Here is a 26,285-nt window from a genome sequence, read left to right as displayed (position 1 = left end):
CTCTACAAACAAAATTCAAGTCAGAAATAATTATCTGCTATAAAAAGGCATGAAACAGATTATCAATATGAAGGAGCAGCTTGATATTAAAGTGATAAAACAAAGTCCAGAAGGTGGTGTTTGATTGGTTTAGCACAAAAATCCTTTTCCTCTTTCTTGTTTAACTAACTTAGAAAGGCAAAAATGTCCAAAAATTTTACAGTTGGTTGTTCACAGCAAGTAAAATTATGGCCACATTTTAAAGAGTGAAGTTCAACGATTTGATGCTGAAGAATGAATAGATATGAGAAGTCAAGGTCCACTCATTCAATGCCCGGATATGCTTCTACACGAGTTATTCTCAGCACAGTATGCACAGGTGTATAAACTGCAATATAAATTTATGTTTAAACAACTCTGTGCACTCTAGTATTTTACCAACATTTACCCATAAAGATACATACATACATAGTAACTCCTAAGGTGGCACAAGGTGGATGAAACAGAACACCTTATAAAAACTGTTGTTTTCCGGCCACGCAAAGATAAAGCAAGTTACATATAAAAACTGTCGTTTTCCGGCCATAAAAATTATAAAAAAAAGTGTTATAAAAACTGTCGCATCCCGGCTCCACAAGGATAAAGCAAGTTACATTTATTGATTCAACCTCTTACTGTATTTTCTTTGAAAATTTTTCTTTTTAATATAACGTTGAATTATTTTTTGAGCTCCTGGAGTTTTTTCCACCACAACCGCTTCTACTTTCGCCAAACTACGTTTCAATATCGGACGACCAACAATTGTGAAATCTTTTCCACCAACAAGTAAAACCTAAAATAAAATTTATTTCTTTAATTGAGCAATAAAAACCTGATATAAAAAATTAGTATCATTTTAATCTCATTTTTAAATATATATAATTTTAATTTTTTAAACTTTATAAATTGTTATTGTAGGTTATTTTGGTTAGAATATTTTGCTTTTATACACTTCTAGATTTTTTTCAAATATATACTTTTTATTCCATAGGCCTACACATTAGGCCCTAATGTATTTTTACACCTATAGCCTATATTTTGTAACTTCTATATTTTGCATGGTTTAGATATTTATTTTTGAATTACTGGTAGACCCATTATAGTTATTTACAAAAACTGCCCATTTTAGATTTTGATTCGAAACTAATGATTTTAATTAAAACAATAACAATTTACTTCACCTTTTCAAGTCGTATTTTCTCCCCAGGTTCTGCGTCTATATAACCAGTAGTTTGAATTAAATCAAGGTCTGTCACTTTGTAATGTTTAGCCCCATACACAACCACAGCAAACAATCGTTGGTTTTGAGCTTCAGCAATGCATTCATTTACTTTACGTGTTACAACTGTAGAAACAAAAAGCTACTATTATATATTTGAATGAATGAATGTAACTTACTTTATCATCGCGCGACAGTCGTTATAACACGGTTTAACACCTCGCGCCAGCTTACGAGTTACCATGTATGTTACTTTGTGGGTGATTATTTTTTGGGGTATTTTTTATTTTTTTTTATGTATGGCTGATAATTTGGACAACCCATTAGTGACCACTGGGTTGGAGCAATTGGCGTTAAGTGTCTTGCCCAAGGACACATGCGCCCACAATGGTAGCAGCGATGAGCCTTGAACCCATTACCTCTGGGTTACAGACAGGCGCGCTAACCACTATGCCACGGCACAAGAATAAACGAATGAAAGCCATAATACCACCGGTGTTCTGCTTCGCACACCCTGTGCCCACTTATGAGTTACCATGTTCAATTTCTTGGTAAATAATATTTTTAATACATGATTGATAATTTGGACAACCCATTAGTGACCACTGGGCTGGAGCAATTAGTGTATGGTGTCTTGCCCAAGAACACATACGCCCACAATGGTAACATATTTATATTTGATCTTTTAATTTTTTTAGCAACACTTAACAGTTTTCACATAAAAACTTTTGCAAATTCAGTTTTTGTAAAAAATTGTTTTGTTATTTTGTTTTAAACAAGCAATAGTATTCTAGTAAACTTTGTTACTTAAATGTTTTTGAAATTTCCCAAAAAAATGTATAATTAAAAAACTCCTATGTAGGGCCATAAGTTTATTACTGTTTAGTGGTTATATTGTACAATAGATATTCAATGCAGATATAAAATTAAAAATTCTGATGAAGTATTGTCACGAAATGTTAGAATAAAATTACTTTTATATATATATATATACCAGGTAGGTAGAAAAACTTCTTTCTTAATAACTGGTTGGTAGCAAAAGTAGGTAAACATAATGTTTATAATGAACTAAAGATAAGGCAATCTTTTTACCTGTATGTTCTTCTTCTGATATAACATCTGGAGGTTGTGGGAAAACATATTGATCATAAAAAGTTGGAACATGTTCGACTGTAGCCTCAGGTAAAGGCTCGTAGAGATTCCGCTGGCTTACATGAGAATAAATGCAGATAGGTCTGAATAAAAGAATGGATAAATGTCACTTTTTTATTCTTATAAGGATAATTGGGGCAACAACAGCTGTCAATGTTCTATTTCACACACCTCGTGCCGCTTACAAATTACCACATATGTAATTGTAGGTAATTGGAACATCAAATGTTAATTGTGTCAAAATACACTGCATTTTATAATTTATGTTTAAAGTAAATGTGCATAGAAAACATATTCCAAATTATCTATACCCAATTTACTACTTTCTGCTAACAATCGTTGCCCTACATTATAATAATGAGTTCCTATACGCCCTAATACATGTTAAGTGACCTGAGATTTGGGCCCAAATTTACGTATTACAAAAACTAAGTTAAATGTATAAGAACATTTTTGAAACTACTCATACTCAGCAGTTCTTCTTGTACAAAAGTAACATTTGAAATCTACTTATCAGTTAAAAAGTGACGTATTTTCAACAATTTAAATTTCACACCTTGTGCAAATATTGAAGTACCGGCGTTTGTAATACTATGATTGCTGTTATAACAATTCAATAATGTTAAACAAATCACAAGACTTAAATGCCAAGAAATTTTGCACGATTTAAACATAATTTTCACTTCATATTTTATATAAACCACCTGTGATGTAACTTTACATTTGTCTGAACAGTTCGCACGAGGTTTGAGTTAAATTTGCTTCGATGCGGTACAGTTAAAAGAGACGTTCTGTATAACAGACCAGCCACCTTTTCTAACGATCGCTTCATACTGTTTACAGAGTTCTAGCTATGTAAAACTGGACAGGAAATAACAGAAACGTTGACAGAATTGATGTGTATAGCATACGCACGGAAATTACGCGAAACAGACAACCAAACAACATCAAATGTCACTGCGGCTGGCAACAGCGACGCGCGCGTAATATGATATCAGTGGTAATTTGATAACACTTTTGTTAAATCTGTAAAATACCGTTTATTTAATTATTTACGTTACTTAATCTATATATATATGTGCAATCAATTAATAAGATCGCGAAAAATGTATACCACGCAAAATGTGTTTAGTCTGTGGTCCTCTACGCGAAATACAATTGTCCTAACACTACAAGGGACTAGCTAGAAAATGTACTTTGAACATGACGGTTAAAAAGTGTTTAATTAATCGGGTCTAGTTCCAAGGTACGTTTTATATTAGCGTGTATTAAAATTGTACTTTGGTCCCTGATTAATTTAACATGGTTGAATAAATACGATTGTTACGTGTCGTCAGCCCGGATTGGGTATTCCCCTCCGTTGGTATTTCGCTGTAAAGTGATTTTTAATAAATGTAAAATTAAACAATTTTAAGTTATAAAACTTAGCTTATACGTCGATGAAACAATTATGTGCTAGTAAAGAATCCCTCCTGCGTTATCTGCTAACCAATAACCTCTAACTATTAAACACTAACCCGTATAAACACTAACATGTATAAAGTACTAACTTCTAACACTTCCCATTAGCCTAATCTGAAACATGCCAGAGGATTCTTCACTATCAATCAAAGGTATACGTGCCAACAATCAAAGGTGTACATCAGTAGTAAACTCTATAAACTTGAGTTACAAAATTATAGATCAAAGTTTGTCAAAATTTGGTAATTTTCAGATAACCACAGGAAATAACCATGACCCGTAGTTTAGTGTGTATTTTCTTTGTGATACATTGCTTTCTTCAAGTTAATGGTGAATTTGACCCAAATGCAGTTCCTCACACAACTAAAGCTCAACTACTTAAAAGCATTGCAGCTGGAGATGAAGAAATACTTGTTTATTTTTGTAAGTTACCAAAAATGCGGATTGCTAAGAGATATTGTGTGGACATACAGTGGAGTGGGGAAAGATGGGACATCTTTTGACTCTATTTTTTTATCCCATTTAATGGTAAACAAGAAACATTCAAAGATTTATAAAACTATATCCTCACGACTCTTATAGACCATTGTTAATTGTTTAAAACACAGGATATTTGGATATTATGTGCTAAAGGTGTCCCATCTTCTCCCACCCTACTATATAATACAATATTATAGAAATGGAGCCCGATTTCAGCTACCTTACTGAAGTATGGTTTTAATTTAATATGAATTCAATATTTCAGACACTTCATTTGACCAATGTCCTGAATGTAAAGAGAAAATGCCAAGTTTTCATGAAGCTGTTGAATACTTAGATAAACTTGAAGATGGAAATGTGAGTTGTACATATAGTAGGGGTGGAAAAGATGGGACATTTTTTTATTCTATTTTCTCGTCCCATTTGGTAGTAAACAAGGAATATTCAGATAATTATGAAACCGTTTCCTCACGATGCTCATAGACAGTTGTTGATTGTTTAAAACACTATCAGAATATTTACATAGTATCTGCTAAAGGTGTCCCGTTTTTCCCACCTTACTATATACTAAAAAAGTACTTTTTGTATATATATAAATAAAATAATGATACAATAAAGGAAAAACAAATGCAAAAAGTAGTGAAAATTGTAAATACTTGTATGCTAACCACTAATGCCTGACCACCAAACCCTAACATATCGCCATTAACGTATTGTCCCTAACATATTTTCTTCACTTCCAGGTCAAAAGTTACAAGCTTGCAGTTAAGTTCCCAGAGTATGGTGTCAACAACTTTCCACAGTTGTTACTTTTTATTGGAAACACTCCTTTTAAATACGATAAACCAGGTATTAATAATATATTCTGAATATAACAAGTAATTTTTGATACTATTTTTAGTTTCCTTTACTTAAATTAGTGGTCCATGAATACTTATTTTATCCTCATTCCCAGTAATTACAACACATGGTTCATACACCTTGTGCCTGCTTTCGAGTTACCCTGAATGTAACTTGATGGGTAATATTCGGATAGAAATTCAAGAATATAAGTTTGTGTTGTACAATTAAATTAAGTTTTTCGATTATACAATTAAATTAAGTTTTGTTGTTTTTTGGGTTGTGTTATACAATTAAATTAAGTTTTTTTGTTTTTTGGGTTGTGTTATACAATTAAATTAAGTTTTTTTTGACTGTTGTTTTTTGGCCACTCGAGTATAAAGCAAGTTAAATTTATTCGTAACTGACAGAAAACTTTAATATTACAATAGATGATTATGGACCTGATAGCATTGTGGATTGGATTGAAGAAGCAAAACAAACTCCTATACCTGAATTAACAGAAGAAACATTTGAGCATTTAACTCAATCTTCCACAGGTGCTACAACTGGTGACTGGCTTGTCATGTTGTAAGTTGACACTTTTGTTTCTATTAGAAAACTAACTTAATAATAATTTAACATAAATTGCTTGTTGTCTGCTAGGTGTATTGACCACGCTCACTGTCATACCCCACCCATGCCCCATATTATACATTATAAAATAACTTTACTTATTTCAAATATGGTATTGAAGAAGTGTATGTAAAGTGGTATATGCTGGAACTGCATAGTAACCACATATATACAAATATTGTACTATTATAAACACATTATTACAGTGCAGATGGGAAGAGACCTGACTGCATGAAGCCAAACCTTCCAGACATTGGGACAGCAGCAGTTAGGTTAAGAAGAAGGAAAAATGTTGCAATATTTGATACGAGTTCAAACTCCAGCACTGTGTACAGATTTGGGATGAATCCAGTTGGCCACTGTGTTAAAATTCTGTTGTAAGTATTCGTTTTGATTTCTGTTGTTATCTAGCTATTTTATAATCAATGAAATAAGTGTGGTATAGAATGAAATTATGTAACTTGTTTATCCTTATGTGGTTGGGCAATGTCAGTTGTTATGGCACGGCCCACGGGTGTTGTATTTTACACCTTGTACCTGCTGTCTTGTACTTAAATTACACGCCTCTCATTTTGTGCCTATATAGATCGCCCTGCTGTGCTTTAACAAGCTTTTTTATATTTTACGTTTTGCACCAAAGTCACACATTAATGATGCTCTCAGAAAAAAATTCCATGTTTTCTGTCATTGCGACACAATGATGCACGACACAATAGGAGATGTTGGCTTACGGCCAATAACAACAATAGCAAAAACACAATCTGTGACCGTTTATGAATTACCACATATGTGACTTTGTCTCTGTGGGTGATATTCAGACAGACATTCAGAAATATATCTGTGTTATACAGTTTGATTATTTTTGTTTCTCATTGATTTAGCATCAAAAAGACAGAGGTGCCAATGAAACATGCACGTGGTAACTTGTTATCATACAGGTACCAAAGTTTAGATGCAAGCTGCAAATTCTGTTGTGAATAAACCACACTGCAGTGCAACTATTGCATAGTAGTATGCTAATATTAAAAACTGTACAAGTCAGCTATGTAGAAACAACATTAAATTTAACATTACATTGCATCTTGCATGATTCATTGGAATATATTGTTATAGTAGAATGGGGAAATACAAAACACTTTAGCACATAATATCTAAATATCCTGATTGTGTTTTAAACAATTAACAACGGTTTATTCAAGTCGTGAGGATACAGTTTTATAATTCTTTGAATGTTCTTTGTTTACCACCAAATCGGAAGAGAAACTGTAATGAAAAGGTGTCCTATCTTCCCCCACCCTACTATATACCAATGAATCTCCCATGCCAATGCATTCATAGATAAGTTAGTGCATGATGTAGTACAACCATTGCGTGTATATATGTACTTATCACAATATGTTTCAGTTTCCACCGAACAGATCTTTATCATTACAAGAGTGAGGATCTGTCATCCACATCTCTTGTTAACTTTATGTTAGAGGGATACACTAAACAGGAACCACTGACTGTACCCCCGCCGTTAGATAAATCGTAAGTTTACATAACATTGCATATTTTCTATGAATACAGTAGCGAATATCAAATAATTAAAAACAAGAAGGGAAGAAAATAAACACTAAACAACAGTTGTTAAAATGCAACGGGCAACGGGTTATATGAAACAGAACATTTGTGTTTAACGACTGCCAGATTTCTGGCCACGTGAGGATAATTAAGTTACATTCATTCATTCATTCAACCGTATTATAACGACTGTTGTTTACCGTTCATGCAAGGATAAAGCAAGTTACATTCATTCATTCAACCGTATTATAACGACTTTTGTTTATCGTTCATGCTAGGATAAAGCAAGTTACATTCATTTATTTAAACCATACAATACCAGATTCCAAGCCAGATACTACCACCATTGTTGGCGTGTGTCCTTAAGGAACTCACCCAAATCGTTTAACTAATGTTTCTAACAATGTAGCGTCTGTGTATTCACGTTATATATTCTTTCGAACGCCTCCAGTTATATTGGCTTACTAGTAATTATCATCAAGTTGAACCGCATGTAATAGCCTTATGTATAACAGTAGCAATTATGTTTAAGTTGATTTTATATCTACAGAAGTGAGAAATTGGAAGGAATGATAGACCAGCTTCACGGCTTATTTAAAGACCACGCAAGCACAAGTGAACTTGCTTTTATGAGTGGTGTAGCGTGCGGTCTCGTCTTTGTAGTGTGTGCTGTTATATTTATTTTGAAGCGATACCAGAAACGAAAGCTATTGTAAAACTTTTTTTGTTTTGTGGGGTGTATTTACAAAGGGCAAAATTTACGTTTTGCGTCGTTTCCCTTCTGTTTGAGGTGCATCTTTTTCCTTGCCATTTTGAAAATAGTTATTCTTATATTGGTTGCTCAACGACAAATCGTAGCAAATTCTGTTCGGAGTATTTTTCTAAAAATATTATAAACGAAATTAAGCCGATATGCGGAAAAGTTTAAATGTGAAGTTTATTGGCGCTTGGAATGGCGATCATCTGTATTGTAGTTGCTGAGGTAGTGTTTGTGTATAATCATAGAATGCACAAAGTGCAATAAAAGTAAAGTAAATAAGTAAAGCTGTGTTATTTCTATTTCTTTAAAGCGTCGAAAAATAAAGTTTTTTTAACAGTGTTTTAATTGTGTGGTATAGGCCTATGCAGTAAAGGGTAGCTGTTTTTTACGACAGGTTTACCATAAACAGCCACAAAAAGTATACCATTGCTTTTAAATCTTCATATCGAGTTTATATCTATGGCTATATATAGTAAGGTGGGGAATATGGGACAAACTTAGCACATAATATCCAAATGTCCTGATCGTGTTTTAAACAATTAACAACGAGAGTCGTGAGGTTTTATAATTTTTTAAATGCTGGTCTTAGTTTACTACCAAATGATTAAATAAAATAGAATGAAAATGGGTGTCCCATTTCCCCCACCCTACTATTTCTTATACAAGAATCCACTAGCACAGTTGTGTGGTCGTAACACGGATGTCCTCTTTCTCACTCTGGTTGGGAAGTTTCTCAATAGCTCAATACAGTATTACAGTTTGTTTTTTATGTCAGTGGCCGTAATCCTTTACTACGTCACAAGGTTTGACGTCACAACAAGTATGACGTAACATCTTAGTGTTAACGAGATGACTTTGCAGTTAAACTTGGATATATGATAAAGGCTTGTTAACACACAGCAGGGCAATCTCTATTATGGAGGTACGAATTGAAAGACCTTGAAATCGAGGACGCGACACCCAACGATGTCTGTGACCGCAGAAGCCCGGGTTCAAAGCCCTTTAGATGTGAGCTATGCACCTCTATCCAGAGGTGTATACTCCCAATATTAAACTAACTGAGCGATCTTGTAATACAGAAATAACCTAAGAACTTTAACCCAGTATGTATGCAACTGAAAGGACTTTTAAAACGTTAGTTCCAAAATGACAGGGTACATTGCCGAAATAGCTTTTATTGTGTTTATTATGTGTTTGACAGCAAAAGGATATATCTCCCTGGCAGCAAAAGCCTAAATAAACGAAAGAAAGTAAATGTTAAGCCCTTGGGTAGCAGCTGTTTACTCTGTCTGGATATATTCTCCAAGGCAAGGTTTAAAATCGATATTGTAAGTGTAAGATGTGATTTGATCACGCTTACTTTGTACATAGAGTTTAAGCTTTGATGGGGAGAATTTCAATTCAAGCAATGCAGGTTAGTCACCATTGCAGTTCAATTTTGTTTAATTGCCCGAAGGGATACAGTTGAGATACGAATCCACGATTGTCCGACGCCTGCGAGAAGACAGAGAAATTAAAGGAAACTCGACACACGTCTATTCTGAACAGAACGTTCGATACGGTTTAGTGGTTCACGTCTGTACCACAATGCTATTGTATGAGCGCTCAAACAGAACGAGGCCTGAAATAAAAGTGGTCGAAGCACTTTGTGTGAAAAGGATTGGAAAGTTGTGTTATGCGTTAGCATACTTATTCCTAGTTCAATTCTGGTCGCTTGTGTAGTTAGACGATTTAGATAGAAGTGTAGGAAAGTGATTTTTACTTTCAAGTACTGTTGACATTGTTGACAAATGTAAGCCTGCACTTTATCGTGTTACATAGTCGATAGTCTGAGCGTTGATAACAACCAACTTTCGCTGCCGTTTCAATCTGGTTTGGCTACCACGAACGTTGGTCTATTTGCTGTCGGCGATTTGGCGGTGCTCTAGTTTCGCACTATTGTGTAAGGTTGTCAGCCTTTGTACGTCATTGCGTCATATTGTACGCCCATGTCAAATAAAGCAGAACCACAAAAGCTTTCAGCGCAAGGCAAGATATTAGTTACCAGTAGACAGTAGCCACAAAGACGATTTTGATGCAGGCCTATTAACTGTAGCAGTTCTAGACGAAGGTTTTTTTGAGTCCTTACAATGCCAGTTTCATGGGATTTAAAACCGGATGTTTTTATTAGAAAGTTTCTACGAGTGATATTGTTACTCTCACGACACTGTAAGTAGCTACGCTATTTCGTGTATTATAGCAACGCCACCATGTAGCCTTACCTAACATAGCTCGTAAATAATTCACTACCCAGTAAATAGATTTAGCGCAATCATGTTTTGAATATTTACTTACAGACGGCTAGTATAGAAGTTTAAAATGTTTACCGTTAAGGTAACATTGCTGTTACTTTTACTTGTCCAACTTAGTTACTCTCTGCCATTGAATAGTAACAAATTACCCTCGGATACGTTTGGGGGGTTCGGGCAACATAATGACAACGCTAGAAACCGCCCTGCTCAGTTTTCACCGCAGGGAAGCATCAATGGTCTTAGACCTGGAAATATAGAAGACACTTATAAAGATGAAACTCGAGGTCAATTCCCGCAGTTTTTTCAACCTGAAGGCGCGAAAGATGACTTTGATGTAGGAAGATCAAACGAAGATGAAGAGGATGTAGGGAACCCACGTGAGGATGTGGATGATGATAATGCTGAGGGTGACGAGCCATATGAAGATGAGGAAGAAACCAATGAAGGAGAGGAAGATGATGAAGAAGCGAGGGACGATTTGTTGGCAGATGATTCTGATAGATCTTCAATAGTTGATGCAGATGCTGGTGAGCAGGAAGATACAGATTCGGAAGAAGAGGCAGAGGATGATGACCCGTATTCGGACTCAGATGAAAGTAGAGATCCAGATTCAGAAGAGCGCGAAGATGAAGATGGGCAAAATAATATAGAGCCAGATTCGCACGATGGAACGGATCAGGATCCGGAAGAAAACACGGATCAACATGGTCAAGATCCAGTAGAAGATCAAAACAATGTTGGTGTTCAGAACGCGGGCGTTTTCAACAACAAGTTAAACATTCCGCTGCCAGACCTTTCTATGTACAAGGTTAAAAAAGGCGAAGATTCTGTTGGAGAATTAAATACCCCGGGTAAATTGCCTTTAAATCGAGCCGGTTTGTTGAAAGATTCAGAAAACGCTCGTTCGAGAAAACTACCTGATATGAACAACTCGCCGCAAAATGGTTTCGACGCTCCCGAGTTTCAACAGCAAGACCAACGTGTTGCTACGCCTGATGCTAACGATGATGTAACGATAAATAACGATCACGATGAGGATGCTGATAGTGTAGAGGAAAAAAGCGTGGATACGGATGTGAATGTAGACGACGCGGATACTAAAAATGATGACGTCACGGAAAACAATGATGAAACTGATGATGTCACCGAAAACAATGACGAAACTAATGATGTCACGGAAAATAATGACGAAACTGATGATGTCACGGAAAATAATGACGAAACTGATGATGTCACTGAAAACAATGACGGAACCGATGATGTCACGGAAAATAGTTACGAAACTGAGGATGTCACGGAAAACAATGACGAAACTGATGATGTCACGGAAAATAATGACGAAACTGATGATGTCACGGAAAGCAATGACGAAACTGGTGATGTCACGGAAAACAATGATGAAACTAATGATGTCACGGAAAATAATGACGAAACTGATGTTGTCACGGAAAACAATGACGAAACTGATGATGTCACGGAAAGCAATGACGAAACTGATGATGTCACTGAAAACAATGACGTAACTGATGACACCATGGAAAATAATGACGAAACTGATGTTGTCACGGAAAACAATGACGAAACTGATGATGTCACGGAAAACAATGACGAAACTGATAATGTCACGGAAAACAATGACGAAACTGATGATGTCACTGAAAACAATGGCGGAACTGATGACGCCATGGAAAATAATGACGAAACTGATGTTGTCACGGAAAACAATGACGGAACTGATGATGTCACTGAAAACAGTGACGGAACTGATGACGCCATGGAAAATAATGACGAAACTGATGTTGTCACGGAAAACAATGACGAAACTGATGATGTCACGGAAAATAATGACGAAACTGATGATGTCACGGAAAATAATGACGAAACTGATGATGTCACGGAAAACAATGACGAAACTGATGAAGTCACGGAAAACAATGACAAAACTGATGATGTCACGGAAAACAATGACGAAACTGATGAAGTCACGGAAAGCAATGACGAAACTGATGATGTCACGGAAAATAATGACGAAACTGATAATGTCACGGAAAACAATGACGAAACTGATAATGTCACAAAAAATACAACAACAGAAGAAAATACAGGTAGGGAAGCTGATGACGACACGGATAAAAAAGATAACACACTTGACGTCAGGGGTAACATAACCGATACTGGTGACGCAACAGATGACGTCACGACCAATGCAGAAGGGAGAGAAGGCGACGCAAGGGATTCTGATGACGACACGGGTAACGAAAATGAACCTGATGACGCAACAGATAACGTCACGACCGAAGACGAAGACGCAACACCACAACACAACACTGATGACGCAACTGATGGTGGTGACGACACGACCGATGACGCAACATCAGATCACAACACTGATGACGCAACTAATGGTGGTGACGACACGACTGATGACGCAACATCAGAACACAACACTGATGACGCCACGGCTGATGAAGTAATGGAAAAAGACAACACCGTTGCTGATGGCGTCACGACTAATGACGCAACATCAAAAGACAACATCGGTGACGCAACCGATGCTGCCGACGACACGACTGATGCAGCAATTGAAGAAGACAACACCGTTGCTGATGACGTCACGACTGATGACGCAACACCAGAAGACAATATCGATGACGCAACCGATGCTGATGACGACACGAACGATGCAGCATTGGAAGAAGACAATACCGCTGCTGATGACGTCACGAATGATGACGCAACACCAGAAGACAATATCGATAACGCAACCGATGCTGGTGACGACACGAACGATGCAGCAATGGAAGAAGACAATACCGTTGCTGATGACGTCACGACTGATGACGCAACACAAGAAGACAACACCGACGAGACAACTGATTCTGATGACGACACAGCTAACGAAGATGAATCTAATGAGGCTATGACTGAAGACATGGTAGAAGATGAAGTCGCGGAGGATATTACGTATGACACCGCTGTAGAAGAGGGCAATAAACAAACTGATGAAGATTCAGAAACGAATGAAAGTGAAACCTATGATTCGGACGCTCATAGTGATGTCACAGATGGTCATTATGACGCTGATGACGTCAGTGAAAATGAGGTTGTAACTGAAGAGGAGGACGACGAAACTGACAATGATGAGCAACCTCTGGATGCTGATAACATGGCTGATACAGATGCTGAAACATTCGACGTTTCAGAAGACAAAAGTGAAGATGAGGATATGAACGTTGAAGATGAGAAAGAAGATGAATACGAAAGTGAAGAGTCGGATGAACATCAAGAAGAGGGTGACAACTTTGTAGAAGAAGGTGAGAATATATAAATAGTAAAATACGTTTCTAAAATTAGTCAAATATATTGTGGTTATAGGGGTATATTTCCCATATTTTCATTCTTTTTTTTATTCTATTTGTTAATAAACAAAGTTATTTACAGAGTTATATAACTGTATCCATACGACTCTCACAGCTTACATTACTATATCTTGCGGAAATCTTACTTGATCAATATTAAGTTCATATAAGCCTAAGTTAAACCTTATTTTCAATCGGCCACGTCGTAAACATACATCTCATGCCAGATTAAATATGTATGGCCGAACACAAGTACAAGAACAAACAAAGCATATTGATTTCGGCAGTCTGGCTAAACCACTTAATGTTGAACTACAGTAACTACAAATTGTATAAAGCTTTTGTGTATACGCAACATGTCATAGGTTCAGGTAACTTTTTGTTCCATTTTCTCGTCACATTTCGCAGTAAACAAAGAACATTCAAAGAAATATACCTGTATCCTCACTACTCCTATAGATTGTTGTTAGTTGTTTAAAACACGATCAGGATTGTTGAGTATTATGTGCTAAAGGTGTCCAGTCGTTCCTTACCCTACCATATATATCTAATACAACTTGTTGGGCCTGACTTTTGTCCGTTCCGTTCTTCGAAGCACTTTATTTGAATATAACTTACTTTATCCTCGCGTGGCTGGAGAACGACAGTCGTTATCACACGCGTGTCTAAACACCTCGTGTCAGCTTACCAGTTACCATGTAACCTATGTTACTTTGTGAGTAATTTTTATTTTTATTTTTTTTATTTATGGCTGATAATTTGGACAACCCATTAGTGACCACTTGGTTGGAGAAAATGACGTTGAGTGTCTTGCCCAAGGACATACGTACGCTATTTAAAACCTTAATAAAAGTTGTAACTAAATTTACAGATGCAGACGACGCAGACGATGTAGGTGATCCGAACGAATACGAAGACGATGAAAAAAGTTTTCCTGACTCACCATTTGAAGATAATGATAACCAAGAACAAAATGAAGAAGACGAAAGCAACAACGACGATGACCCATACCAAAAAAACTACAATCCAGAAACTTTATCGCGCAATGAAGAATTGGGGCGGGGCAGAGAACATCCCTTTTTGGACAGCCAGTACGAAACAGTAAATGGCCAACCCATCGAGTCAAAGTTTAACATAGAGGAACCAATATCTGACGATCAGCCATCTATTACTGTATGGCCTAGTATGACCATGTTAGTTATCATAGGGTTGATTTTATTTTTGTACTGCGGTGGTTGGATCTGGTGTTCTCGTTCTCTTGTTGCTCTGGTTCGAAGATCTCCTTATTCAAGGCGAATGGGATTTAACGACGGTTACACACTGTTGCATACGAATAGTAAAAGCGCATAGTTTTTTACATATAGTAGGATGGGGGGAGATGGGACAACTTTGGCGCATAATATCAGAATATCCTGATCCTGTTTTGAACAATCAACAACGGTCTATGAGAGTCTTGAGCATATAGTTTTATAAATCTTTGAATGTTCTTTGTTTAGTACCACATGGGACGAGAAAATAGAGTTAAAATGTGTCCCAACTTCCCCCATTCTACTATATAGTTACATATTATCATTATGGTAGGCGCTTTCAAGTGTAGATCTTACACACGGTGCTATTATGCGTTAGCCAGAAGATTATTCTGTTAATATATTTTCTCAGTAGAGTGTTTACTGCTATATCCCTCATGCAATGTTGCAAGTTATTTGGTAGCGTTTTCATTTTTGGGCTTGTTTCAGTATAGGTACTTTATTTTTGGTTTATATTTCACTATTATTATGTGTGGGATCTCGCGTAAATATAACGGCAGTGATTTAGCGTTACCTATCATTTCTGTTTAATAAAACGGCTTATTTTAAAGGGCGTAACGCATGGTCGTATTTGCTGTTTCCGTACATTACCAATCAACGCGCGCTGTTTAGGACTCGTTTTTACGACTTTGGTTTGTACAGGAGCGGGCCTGGGGCAAGAAAGAAGTTTGCCCAGACATTTCACGTCAGGTACTCGTGCCAAACAAAGCGGAACAGTTTCATGTAGAAAGTTAGCGCTGAGACGGCGACCAAATACGTTATGAACTCAGTTGAACAAAAAGTTTGGAATTGTGAAACCGTTTTTAACGTAACGCATGTAAGAAAAGGCTGATATAATTTTATCTGTATAGTTTTTCATTGTTAAACAAGTGTATTTTATATGTAAAATCGACAGTTGGAAATGTAGATGGACTAAAGAAACATTGTATAGCTGCGAGAGAGTTATGTGTACAAAGGTAACTTAAACCATAGCTATTAGTACGCGAAATGTTTTTACGATGACGATATGCTATTTTAGAACTACGAATAGCTAGCTTAGTACAGTAGACCCTAAACCAATTAAAGGTATTCTATAATCAGTTAAGGTTAAATGGTATTCTATAACATGACTAATTCCGTATTTAAATGACTTTGTATTTAGTAAAAGGTTACCATGAATCTCTATTCAGATGTATGTGTACTGTGCGGTAGGATGGGACATATTGGGCACATATAATATCCAAATATCCTAATCATATTTTAAATAATTAACAACGGTCTATGAAAGTCGTCAGGATATGGTTTTACAATTCTTTAATGTTCTTTGTTTACTACCAAATGCGGCGAGAAAATAGAAAGAAAGAGATCTTTCCCCACCCTACTATATCTTGAAATTTGACATAACAGTTTTAAGGTATGTTGCAGACGAAATGAGGTTAGCGATCTTTACGCTTTTAATATGTGTCGTTGACATTTGCATGTCGGTTGAAGCTGATGAATTTCCAGAGAATCACACCGATGATATTTTACACAAAATAGCGGGTAAAATGCTCGGAAATGACGGAGATGAAAATGGTTTTGACGAAGAAGAACTCAGTGGCTCAGGGGACTTTAATGACATAGCTAGCGGTGATTATATAGACATAACTCCAAACCGCACCGACTGCCACCGAGGAAGAAATGGTACTATTGAAGTTAGTACTAGCAACCAAACTGAAGGCAGAGAAAGAATCGGCTGCGTTCAAAATAAAAAGGAATCATGGTCAGGTCCAGTAAATTCTCCAAACGTCTTGGACACTGAGTTAGCAGAGATACTTGGAAATACAACAGTGGACAAGAAGACTTTGGATTTGTTAACAGAGGACATTGGTGAGGATTTCAAGTTACTTTATATTAATGTAGTATATAGGGTGTAGGAAGACGGGACACCTTTAGCATATAATATCCAAATGTCCTAATCATGTTTTCACAAAAAAAAACGGTCTTTAACAATTACCAACGGTATGGAAGTCGTGGCCATACGGTTTTATAATTATTTGTTCCTTGTTACTGCCAAATAGGACGAGAAAACAGAATGAAAAGGTGTACCATCTCCCCCACCCTACCAGTATATGTCTTGTCAAACAACTGGTATAGGTTTTAGTCTTTGGGATGGTTTAACAAGAACTTTATTTAGCATGCATTTCCTTGGTAGGGTTGGATTTGAAACTCCTTAACTTTAGTTATTTAAAAGTAATTTAGATAACACAGGTGTGTAGCTGTTATAGTAACCACCACCAAAAGATAATTAACGGTAGTTGCTCAAGCCCAGTTGACATTTATATTTTCATTTTTTTAACAAAAGCAAAATATATTTATGCATTTAGTTCCCATAAGTAAATTATATGGGAAACATGACATCCGTGTTATTACGACTGTCGTGTTTGCCCCGCCACGCGAAGATTAATAACTTACATCCGTTCAAAGAACCCGATAAAAGTTGTTTTAAAAATACTTTTAACTGTGTTTTTTTAGAAAACAAAACTTCTGGCGTGGTTTCTATCAACAAGACGAACTTAAGAGAAGACAAACTCAAGATTAATGTGATAGTGGAGGCTGCTAATAATAATACCGGGCTTATGTTAGTTCTATTAATGTTCATTTTGTTGGCGATGTTTCTTATGTTCGTTTATTACAAAGGCTGGATAGGTTGCCCGTCTGCTGTGCTGGACAAGGTTCCTTATAAGAGCTACAAATATGCACCGCTTGATCCTCACGTTGCTTGAGCTTCTGCAATTTGACGTCCAAACCACAGCGCTAACATTGGTGGTAAAAGCATAAGCGCTGGCTACACCAATTTTGTGCACAAAGCGCTGCTTTTTAAATATCGCTTATATCGTTAAACACACAACATTGTAGGATGGGACACCTTTCTATTCTATTTTTCCGTCCCATTTGGTAGTACATAGACCGTTTTCATTGTGTAAAACACAATCAGAATGTTATTTACCATTTCACCCCACAGTAATATACTTCGAAATTAATTGTCAAATACGATTCAGGTTTCAATGCTTTTGTCAGTTTTTCTGAATCCGCAGTTTTTTAAAAATACATTCAAACACGTTTAAAGGTGTATTTTTTCAACCCACCGTACTAAACCTCATATTAAAAATGCTTTTCCGTTAAAACCAATATGAACTGCCACAAAAAATGATCAAAATATTCCACTTATATCAAGTGCTGGGAACGTCTGCAACCTTGCACCATTCGACTCTTTACAAGAAGAAAGAATTTCTATCCACACAAAGAAAATACTTCCATAAACTAGAGCGCTCTGAGCATACACAGTGCAGCAAAACGACGGCTGCACTTCACGGTTTACACTGTCGCTGTAAGCGTAAGGGGACGCGTTTTTTTTATAACACAGTTAGAAGCAGAGACCACATTCGAACGTTACATGTTACACTGTCGCTGTAAGAAGACGCGTTTTTCTTTGATAACACAGTTAGAAGCAGGGACCAGATTTAAACGTTACGTTTCCAAGCTACGAACACGGAGTACAACTGGAACTGACGTGCAAGGTATTTTCCCCAACTCCGTGACCACCATGGCAACAAAATCCGGTGGCGTGACGTCATAAGTCAGGTGAAGTACCTATTTAAAGAAAAGTTATATGTGGAAATGGTAAATTGTTTAAAACGTGAAGTGAAATTACTTTTAATGAATCTGTCTCTTCCCATGCTGCATTCGTAAGAAGTGGTGACGTCAGCTCGCTTTTGTTTTGTACAAGCAAATCACGTGGGTCTCCTGTAATAGAATATTCATCCAAACAAATTAATTTATACAGTTATTAAACCTGGGTGATCAAACACCTCGTGCCAGCTTACCAGTTACCAAGTATGTTACTTCGTAAATTATTTTTTAGTGGAGTTTTTTTATGTGCAATTGCAGTTAAGTGTCTTGCCCAAGGACACATATGCCCACAATGGCATCAACGGCATACCTTAAACCAATTACGTCTGAGTAAAAGGCAGGCGCGCTCACCAGTTGCGCCAGCATTGGTATTAAAGCTTACCCAAAACTCACACTATACTTACCTATTTCATTATTTACAAATGAATCAGTTTGTACACGCTCACAAAACTTGTAAGCCTCACAACACACTATAACTGGAACACCTCGTATTTTTGCTGCCATTGCCACCATAGATGTCCCTACAGATCCCATGACATAACCATTGGATAGAAGACCATGAGCCCCAAGAAATACTTTAGTTACCTGTAATTAGGGAATACCAAGATGTTTTATTAAAGAAAATCACTAATAGGCTGTCCGAATTATCAGCCTTACATAAAAAATTGCTCTCTAAAAATAGTCACCGACAAAGTAACATACATGGTAATTGGTAACTAATAAGCCAGCACAAGGTCTATGAACACCCTTGTTATAACGACCATGTGTTCTAGCCACGCAAGGATAAATTAAGCTACATTCATTTATTCATTTATTTAATCTGATGATTTTTATTAAATACTTCTTTTATTTAAAGGTTTATATTGTTATGCATACAACGTAAGTACATAAATGAATAAATAAATGAACGTAACTTGCTTTATCCTCCCATGGCCAGAAAACGACAGTCATTATAACATGGATGTTCAGTTTCTTTAACTTGTGCTAGCTTACCAGTTACCACATATGTTAATTTGTGCCATTGTGGGTCATTAATTTTTATGTATACACTGTATGGCTGACAATTTAGACAAACCATTAGTGACCACTGGGTTGAAGCAAGTGCCGTTAAGTGTCTTGCCCAACGACACATACGCTCACAATAGTAGCAGCAACTCACCTTTACCCCATTACCTCTAGGTTAGCATTCTGCCACGTACCCCACCTATAGCCTAATAGTATAAATACATTTCATGCATTTTAATTTTAATAAGACAAATTTTACCTCAGGCATAATATAAGAAGCTGCTGATACCAAGACGTAAGAACATTTTATTCCAACGCGACATAATTTACGCAGGGTGCCTCTACCAGATAACTTGGGCCTACCATCAACCACTATCACACTGAACTGAATACCAGCATTGTGTGCGTCACATAAGACTTTTGTAATCAGAGATGAACTATAACAGGTTGTGTTAAAAATTGAGCTAGAATGTAACTTACTTTACCCTTGTGTGGCCGGAAAATGACAGTCGTTAACACAGGTGTTTATCTATACACCTGGTCTCAGCTTAAAAGTACCATGTATGTTATTTTGTGGGTGATTATTTTTTTGGGATTTTTTAATTTTATGTATGGCTGATAATTTGGACAACCCATAAGTGACTACTGGGTTGAAGCAGTTGTTAAACTATGTGTCTTGTTTTAGGGAAAATAGGCTACCAAATAACAGAGGGTAAAAATTCGTAATCAAATATATATATATTAAGCTTTATTGCTATGTATGTCTGCTTGGAATAAGTGCCTATTTTTGGACAGTATGAAATTTATACTGAGGAGATACACCCAAGGCGTCCGGCGCCGTGGTATAGTGGTTAGCGCGCTTGCTTGTAACCCAGAGGTAATGGGTTCAAGGCTCGATGCTGCTACCATTGTGGGCGTATGTGTCCTTGGGCAAGACACTTAACGGCAATTGCTCCAACCCAGTGGTTACTAATGGGTTGTCTAAATTATCAGAAATACATAAAAAAGAGAAAAAATTCAAAAAAAATAATTACCCACAAAGTAACATACATGGTAACTCGTAAGCTGGCACGAGGTGTTAAACCCGTGTAATGACGACTGTGGTTTTCCGGCCACGCGAGGATAAAGTAAGTTACATTCATTCATTACAGAGACCAAGACCAGAACATTATAGCTAATTAGTAGCATCATAATATTACCTTCCAAACACCATGACCACATCTCCATCTGTGATTTTAGTGCAAGCATATCCTGAAATAGCTTCGCCAGCAAGAACGATATTAACGTGCACGAATTCCCTTAAGCTCTTAATTAGCCTTAACTTGGCCTGGAAAAAATCATTACAACAAAATTAAAAACATTTAAATATAAAATCAATACAGTGATTATATAGCTCAAAACATAATTTTACATAGAAAAAGTTTAAAACAAAAGAAGAAAATTTTACTTTTTAAAATACTTAAAATATATATTACCTCTGAATCAGACATCCCTGTAGGAATATTGGTTATTTGTAACTTGATATATTTGATTGCACTTCCCATGGAAACTGACAGTGGTCGACACTGGTCAAGAAAACTGAAAAAAAAACAGAACAATATAAATATAAATACGTAAAAACTTGTTTAGGTCATTTTTGGTTAACATAACACATAAAAAGCGGTCGTTTATTTAACTAGGTGATAGGGGAAAGGTAAAATGTATATATTGTAAAAAATAGGAGTAAAATACAAGTAAAATGTGTTGTATGTACATTGCAAGAAGGGTCAACCAAGCCGTAAATGATCCAAGCCTATGGCCTCTTCCTTATACAACAGAATCCAGAACAGGCAACATTCATCATGCAGTAACAGGTTGTGTCTTTGCACACACTTTTGTTATTATTAAAAGTTTAACTTGAAAATAGTTAAACACGTTTTAAAAATAATTAAACACAATAAACATTTAAAATATTTTAAAATCTTTGCTACCGTAATCGAAGAGACAAATAAATGCAACCTATTTTATCCTCGCATTGCAGGAAAACGACAGTTGATATACTACAGGGGCTCTGTTTTATACACCTTGTGCAAGCTTACGAGTATGTTACTTTGTGGGTACAAATAAAGTTATTATTATCATTAGTCAGTTACCTTATAGCTGGCTTTAACTTTGACTCCAAGTGTCTGGAAAGTTCTTTTTGTGGTGGAGTCTCATAATCTGATATTAGTTTACAAATAGCAGACATGAGTGCTGCACATCTTGCGTTGGAACCAGTAACAGTTCCTTCAGCATACTGAAGACCAAGCCGAATAATTGCTGGATGAATCGCATTTTTTCCAAACCTGTGTTAACAATTGAACGTATAAGCTATATATACATATAAAAATACCTGTATTTGTTTCTTGGATTTCGGTAGCAAAGAATTAGGAATATTTTTTAAACGAAAAAGCAGGATATAGCGACAAAATACAGTTGTTAAAACATGCTTACAGTTAAAAACATATTTACATTTAGTTGAAAGAAAATAAGCGTGGTCACTACACCTAGCAGACAAAAAATTATATTTATTTAATAATTTTTATCAAGTTAGTCTTCTAAAAGAAACAAAAATGTGCGGAAACATAAGACAAAACCAAGCCCAATAAAAATAAAAACAGTTTTAGTATTTTTATCATTGTTTTAATTTAAAATTACATTTGATCAATTATACAAAATAACATTTAAAAATATATTTTTAAATAAATTTGATGTAATGTAAAATATTTTCAAAAACCAGATTGCGAAATTTTTTTAAACACCATATTAAGCAATACCCACCCAATATTTTTGGTGATAGAAAGACTTCTTTCATACTGATGTAAATGGGAGAATAAAGCAACTTTTTTTTGGCCTTCAGTTCTCTGGGGTACTTGCTGCTTCTCTAACTTTTTTGCAGCTTTTTTTTGAACTTTTGGATCATCAGCCTTTAAATAAAATAAAAAAATTAAATATAAATGACTTGTTAGTCTACTAGGTGTAGCAACCACGCTTATTTTTTTCGAACTAAATGTAAATATGTTTTTAACTGTAAGCGTGTTTTAACAATTGTTGTTTTGTCGCTATAACCTTTTTTTCGTTAAGAATTTTTCTAAATCTTTGCTACTGTTATCAAAGAAATAAATAAAGAATAGTTATATTTAAATTAATTACAGATTAAAAACAACGTTATTTTAGGTGTTGGTTTTTTAATGTAGCGGATTAATCCTCGCATGGTGGGGTAGCGAAAATTTGGCCGTTAAGGGTCTTGCCCAAGGACACATACGCCAACAATGATAGCAGCATTAAGCCTTGAACTAATATCCTCTAGGCTTAAGCCAGGTACAAGACAATCTACTTTCAAATTGTATGCCACACAATTAATTCCATTATGAACGTTTATCTATAAATACCTGGATATTGGCTGGTACCCTTGGGCCTTTTTGCTTCGTATTTGCAGCAACTTGGTCCGACCTCTTTGATGCCTTTGCCGCTCTATCTGCTTCCTATTTAAAAAAAACAGACAGCAATATTGTAAATGTAATGATTACTATAATAACCCAGTGGTCTCTTATGGATTGCCTAAATTGTCTACCAAACATAAAAAGTAAAAAAATTGTTAAGCATGGTAACTGATATAAGCAGGCACGAGGTGTATGAAACAGAACACCTGTGTTATAATGAATGTCAATACCAAAAACAATTGAATAAATAGTTAGATTTATAACTAATTTATTAATTAATAAAAGATAAACAAACGTATTTATTACTTGTTTAGCACGCCTCTCTGCTCGTAACTCAGCTTTGGACTTCTCTAGTTTGGGTTCCTCTCCTTCAGGTTTCGAAGGTATGTTATGCTACAAGGGAATTTAAGATTTAGGATTTTATTCATACGATACATTTGTTCATTCATTCATTCATTCATTCATTCATTCATAAATTGTATTTATTTACCTTTTCTTTCTGCGCATTTTTCTCTTTACGTCGTTCTTTTTTAAGCTGCTTTTTCTGTTCACTGGTTAAATTTTCAGCATCACCGTTATTCATACTAACGGGAGCAGCAGCGGGAGTGGCCATGGTTGTTAACTGTTTAAAAACTAAATTCTACCAAACACGAATTAAATCTCCATGATGTCGCATTGTGCAAAACGGGGAATACCCTAAAACGTTATGATATTTTATATTCGCTTTAATAAACTTTCTATACACGATATGTAATATTGCGTGCCAAATGGTGTTTTTCAGCTTTTCCACTCACTTAATATTTCATTTTTTCTGGTTACATGATTTTTTACGTAACTGTGACAGAACAGTTTATTCTATTATACAAAACCACTCGTTTTTACTTCATAAAATAAATCCTTTTTAAAATATTCTCTTCCATGTACACACACATTTCAATCACTAACTGCACTTAATCATACAAATAAATACGATTAAATCCCCTACCAAATATTATATATAAAACAAACATGAAACATTGGTGGTATTATTTTATTGCGATAGAGCAAAAGTGACTTCAGAATGACCAGATATGATGTAACGATCATTTAGAACTGAATCATTTGTCCCTGTAAAAATATAAATGTTAACAATGTGAATAAAAAATTATCAGTACAATAAATATATAGAGGTGGTACACTTTTGCGCAAGAAATACTAGAATATACATATACATTTTGACAGTAATTAATTTATAGCAAATAAAAATGCTGAAGAAACAAAAACTTATTTGGTAAACATTAGGGGTGGTACTGTAGTCTTCTGACTGAAACTAGTCGGTACATTTTGACCGACTAAGCTCTGTAACAAGTCAACAGACAAGAATACCACTCCTGTTAAACAGGAACAACAGTTAAATTAATGATATACAAGCACAGACTGCACAGCATACTTTGAAAAATAACAATCTATTATATGTAGGCAAAAAAAATTCAAAAAAATTGTAAAAAAAAAAAGAAAAAAGTCCAAGTTACCTTTCTCTTTCTATCACCTCCCAACTCGAAGTGCTTACATCTCTTGATGGCAAGTTGTTTCCTTGCTTTACATTGTGAGCATTCCATTCTCAACACAATTTTCTTGGTAACTTTAGCCTGAAAAAGTAATTACGTATTAGCATTTTTTTAAATAAAAACCTCAATGAATACGGCAAGTCAAAATATATATATATGTATTTAAGAATTATTATGCAGCATAGGTATTTGCAACTCAATGCCAACAGAATATGTCGTTGATTTTGCGTGCATGCGTTACACATACCATTCGAAGCCACGTTAGGAAAACGTACTTAATTTAATACAGATCTGGGATAATCCTTTAGCTGGTGGCTACCTAAAATTTTGGTTTCAAATTGTTCTATAGGCCCCATTGATACATTACCTACAGTCTAATTTTTGTTTCTTAAAAAGTTGGCCAATCATGTCGAAAATTAACTTTGAAAATGCGCAAAAACCTGCTTCGTCACTGTTATTCGCCTGACTTGTGTAAGGATACAATTTATTATGTCACAATCGCGGTATGATACGTCACAATATTGATATAATACGTATGTTACGGGCTGTAATAGGCTTGTTTTATGCTAGTGAAAACCTTAACCCCTAACAAAATGGGTGATTTGTAACGTAGACATCAAACATAACAATCTGCATTCAATGATTCAATGAGGGATTATAGTTGGGTTAAGGCTTGAGGTTTTCCCTAGCATAAAACAGAAAAACAAAATTATAACGTGCTGTAACGTACGTAACATGTCACTACTGTGACGCAGCATATCACTATTGTGAGGTAACAAATCGTTAACCTTACGCAAGTCAGGCGAATTACGGTGACAAAGCATGTTTCGCACATTTTTAAAGTTATTTTCGGCAGGAACGCCGTGTTTTGTCGAAAAAAATTTACAGCGAGTATCAGGGAGACGCAAGAAAGATTTTAAGACCAAAATTTTCATTGGTCACCAGCGGCAATTTTACCGATATTGCTAAGTCGACCAGTGAAATAGTATAATACTAAATGACCAGTAGTAGTAGTTTTACTAGACATGCTTTATTCATACTCACAACAAATTGCGGACAGATTTATATTTTTCTTTTGTTTAGATAAAACCACAGCACATACAGTGCAAATATAAACTAACCTTTTTACGGAACACGACTTTAGTCTGACCACCATATCCGGACTGTTTTCTGTCGTAACGCCGTTTACCTTGGGCATATAGCGAGGCTTTACCAGTTTTGTATTGGGTTACCTTGTGCAGAGTATGTTTCTTGCAGTTTTTGTGACTGCAGTACGTCTTTCGTGTCTTTGGCACGTTAACCTGAAGAAAAAAGTAAAATCTAAAGACTTCTTTGGGAATTTTAACATCTAAATAACAACTTTAAGGTAAAAGATATCCCGATGTTATCAGATAAATATCACAAATCTTAATTTTATTCTCACCATCCTGCTTGCCTATCGCTGTTCGAAAAAGAAATTCGTCGCAGTGATGCTCAACAGAAATTGATTTTCGCAGTGTGACCTTAGATTTACAAAAAAATTATCTTAAAATATTAACGTATTACCAGTAACCTAA

General features: G+C 35.7%; 6 protein-coding genes across 7 annotated transcripts; 3 read left to right on the top strand and 3 right to left on the bottom strand.

The window, feature by feature from the left end:
* Position 1: 1 nt before the first annotated feature.
* Positions 2 to 3,355, bottom strand: LOC149725069 (large ribosomal subunit protein bL21m-like). Its single transcript, XM_089892690.1, has 5 exons — positions 3,094 to 3,355; positions 2,330 to 2,472; positions 1,200 to 1,363; positions 655 to 811; positions 2 to 367 (listed from the first exon to the last, which is right to left on the bottom strand). The coding sequence occupies exons 1-5, from the start codon at positions 3,219 to 3,221 to the stop codon at positions 303 to 305; spliced, it is 657 nt and encodes a 218-aa protein (XP_089748816.1). The 5' UTR covers positions 3,222 to 3,355; the 3' UTR covers positions 2 to 302.
* A 723-nt stretch (positions 3,356 to 4,078) lies between these two features.
* On the top strand, positions 4,079 to 8,447 carry LOC149725068 (thioredoxin domain-containing protein-like). 2 transcript variants are annotated; one of them, XM_089892677.1, is made up of 8 exons: positions 4,079 to 4,273; positions 4,596 to 4,687; positions 5,074 to 5,179; positions 5,602 to 5,740; positions 5,992 to 6,162; positions 6,667 to 6,723; positions 7,190 to 7,315; positions 7,899 to 8,447. In XM_089892677.1, exons 1-8 carry the CDS (start codon positions 4,123 to 4,125, stop codon positions 8,062 to 8,064), a joined length of 1,008 nt encoding a protein of 335 aa, XP_089748803.1. In that variant the 5' UTR covers positions 4,079 to 4,122; the 3' UTR covers positions 8,065 to 8,447. The 2 variants fall into 2 exon arrangements, with proteins under 2 accessions (XP_089748803.1, XP_089748804.1); XM_089892678.1 differs by lacking the exon at positions 6,667 to 6,723 and having other exon boundaries at positions 4,081 to 4,273.
* A 1,341-nt stretch (positions 8,448 to 9,788) lies between these two features.
* Positions 9,789 to 15,618, top strand: LOC149725067 (uncharacterized). The gene is made up of 2 exons (XM_089892644.1): positions 9,789 to 13,713; positions 14,630 to 15,618. The coding sequence occupies exons 1-2, from the start codon at positions 10,467 to 10,469 to the stop codon at positions 15,106 to 15,108; spliced, it is 3,726 nt and encodes a 1,241-aa protein (XP_089748770.1). The 5' UTR covers positions 9,789 to 10,466; the 3' UTR covers positions 15,109 to 15,618.
* Positions 15,619 to 16,428: 810 nt separating this feature from the next.
* On the top strand, positions 16,429 to 20,751 carry LOC149725066 (uncharacterized). Its single transcript, XM_089892686.1, has 2 exons — positions 16,429 to 16,913; positions 17,559 to 20,751. The coding sequence occupies exons 1-2, from the start codon at positions 16,475 to 16,477 to the stop codon at positions 17,807 to 17,809; spliced, it is 690 nt and encodes a 229-aa protein (XP_089748812.1). The 5' UTR covers positions 16,429 to 16,474; the 3' UTR covers positions 17,810 to 20,751.
* Positions 18,143 to 23,880, bottom strand: LOC149725065 (translation initiation factor eIF2B subunit delta-like). The gene is made up of 11 exons (XM_089892664.1): positions 23,673 to 23,880; positions 23,489 to 23,575; positions 23,132 to 23,224; positions 22,521 to 22,666; positions 21,854 to 22,045; positions 21,197 to 21,299; positions 20,921 to 21,048; positions 19,981 to 20,158; positions 19,121 to 19,301; positions 18,739 to 18,830; positions 18,143 to 18,677 (listed from the first exon to the last, which is right to left on the bottom strand). Exons 1-11 carry the CDS (start codon positions 23,793 to 23,795, stop codon positions 18,555 to 18,557), a joined length of 1,446 nt encoding a protein of 481 aa, XP_089748790.1. The 5' UTR covers positions 23,796 to 23,880; the 3' UTR covers positions 18,143 to 18,554.
* Positions 23,881 to 24,198: 318 nt separating this feature from the next.
* On the bottom strand, positions 24,199 to 26,249 carry LOC149725064 (uncharacterized). The gene is made up of 4 exons (XM_089892694.1): positions 26,153 to 26,249; positions 25,851 to 26,030; positions 24,694 to 24,810; positions 24,199 to 24,289 (listed from the first exon to the last, which is right to left on the bottom strand). Exons 1-4 carry the CDS (start codon positions 26,153 to 26,155, stop codon positions 24,269 to 24,271), a joined length of 321 nt encoding a protein of 106 aa, XP_089748820.1. The 5' UTR covers positions 26,156 to 26,249; the 3' UTR covers positions 24,199 to 24,268.
* Between the last annotated feature and the right edge of the window lie 36 nt (positions 26,250 to 26,285).

The sequence above is a fragment of the Ciona robusta genome, chromosome 14 (assembly GCF_009617815.1).
Source record: "Ciona robusta chromosome 14, ASM961781v2".
Classification (NCBI taxonomy): Eukaryota; Metazoa; Chordata; class Ascidiacea; order Phlebobranchia; family Cionidae; genus Ciona; species Ciona robusta.
Note: the sequence above shows the minus strand (reverse complement) of the source record. Positions and strands in the feature narration are given on the sequence as shown.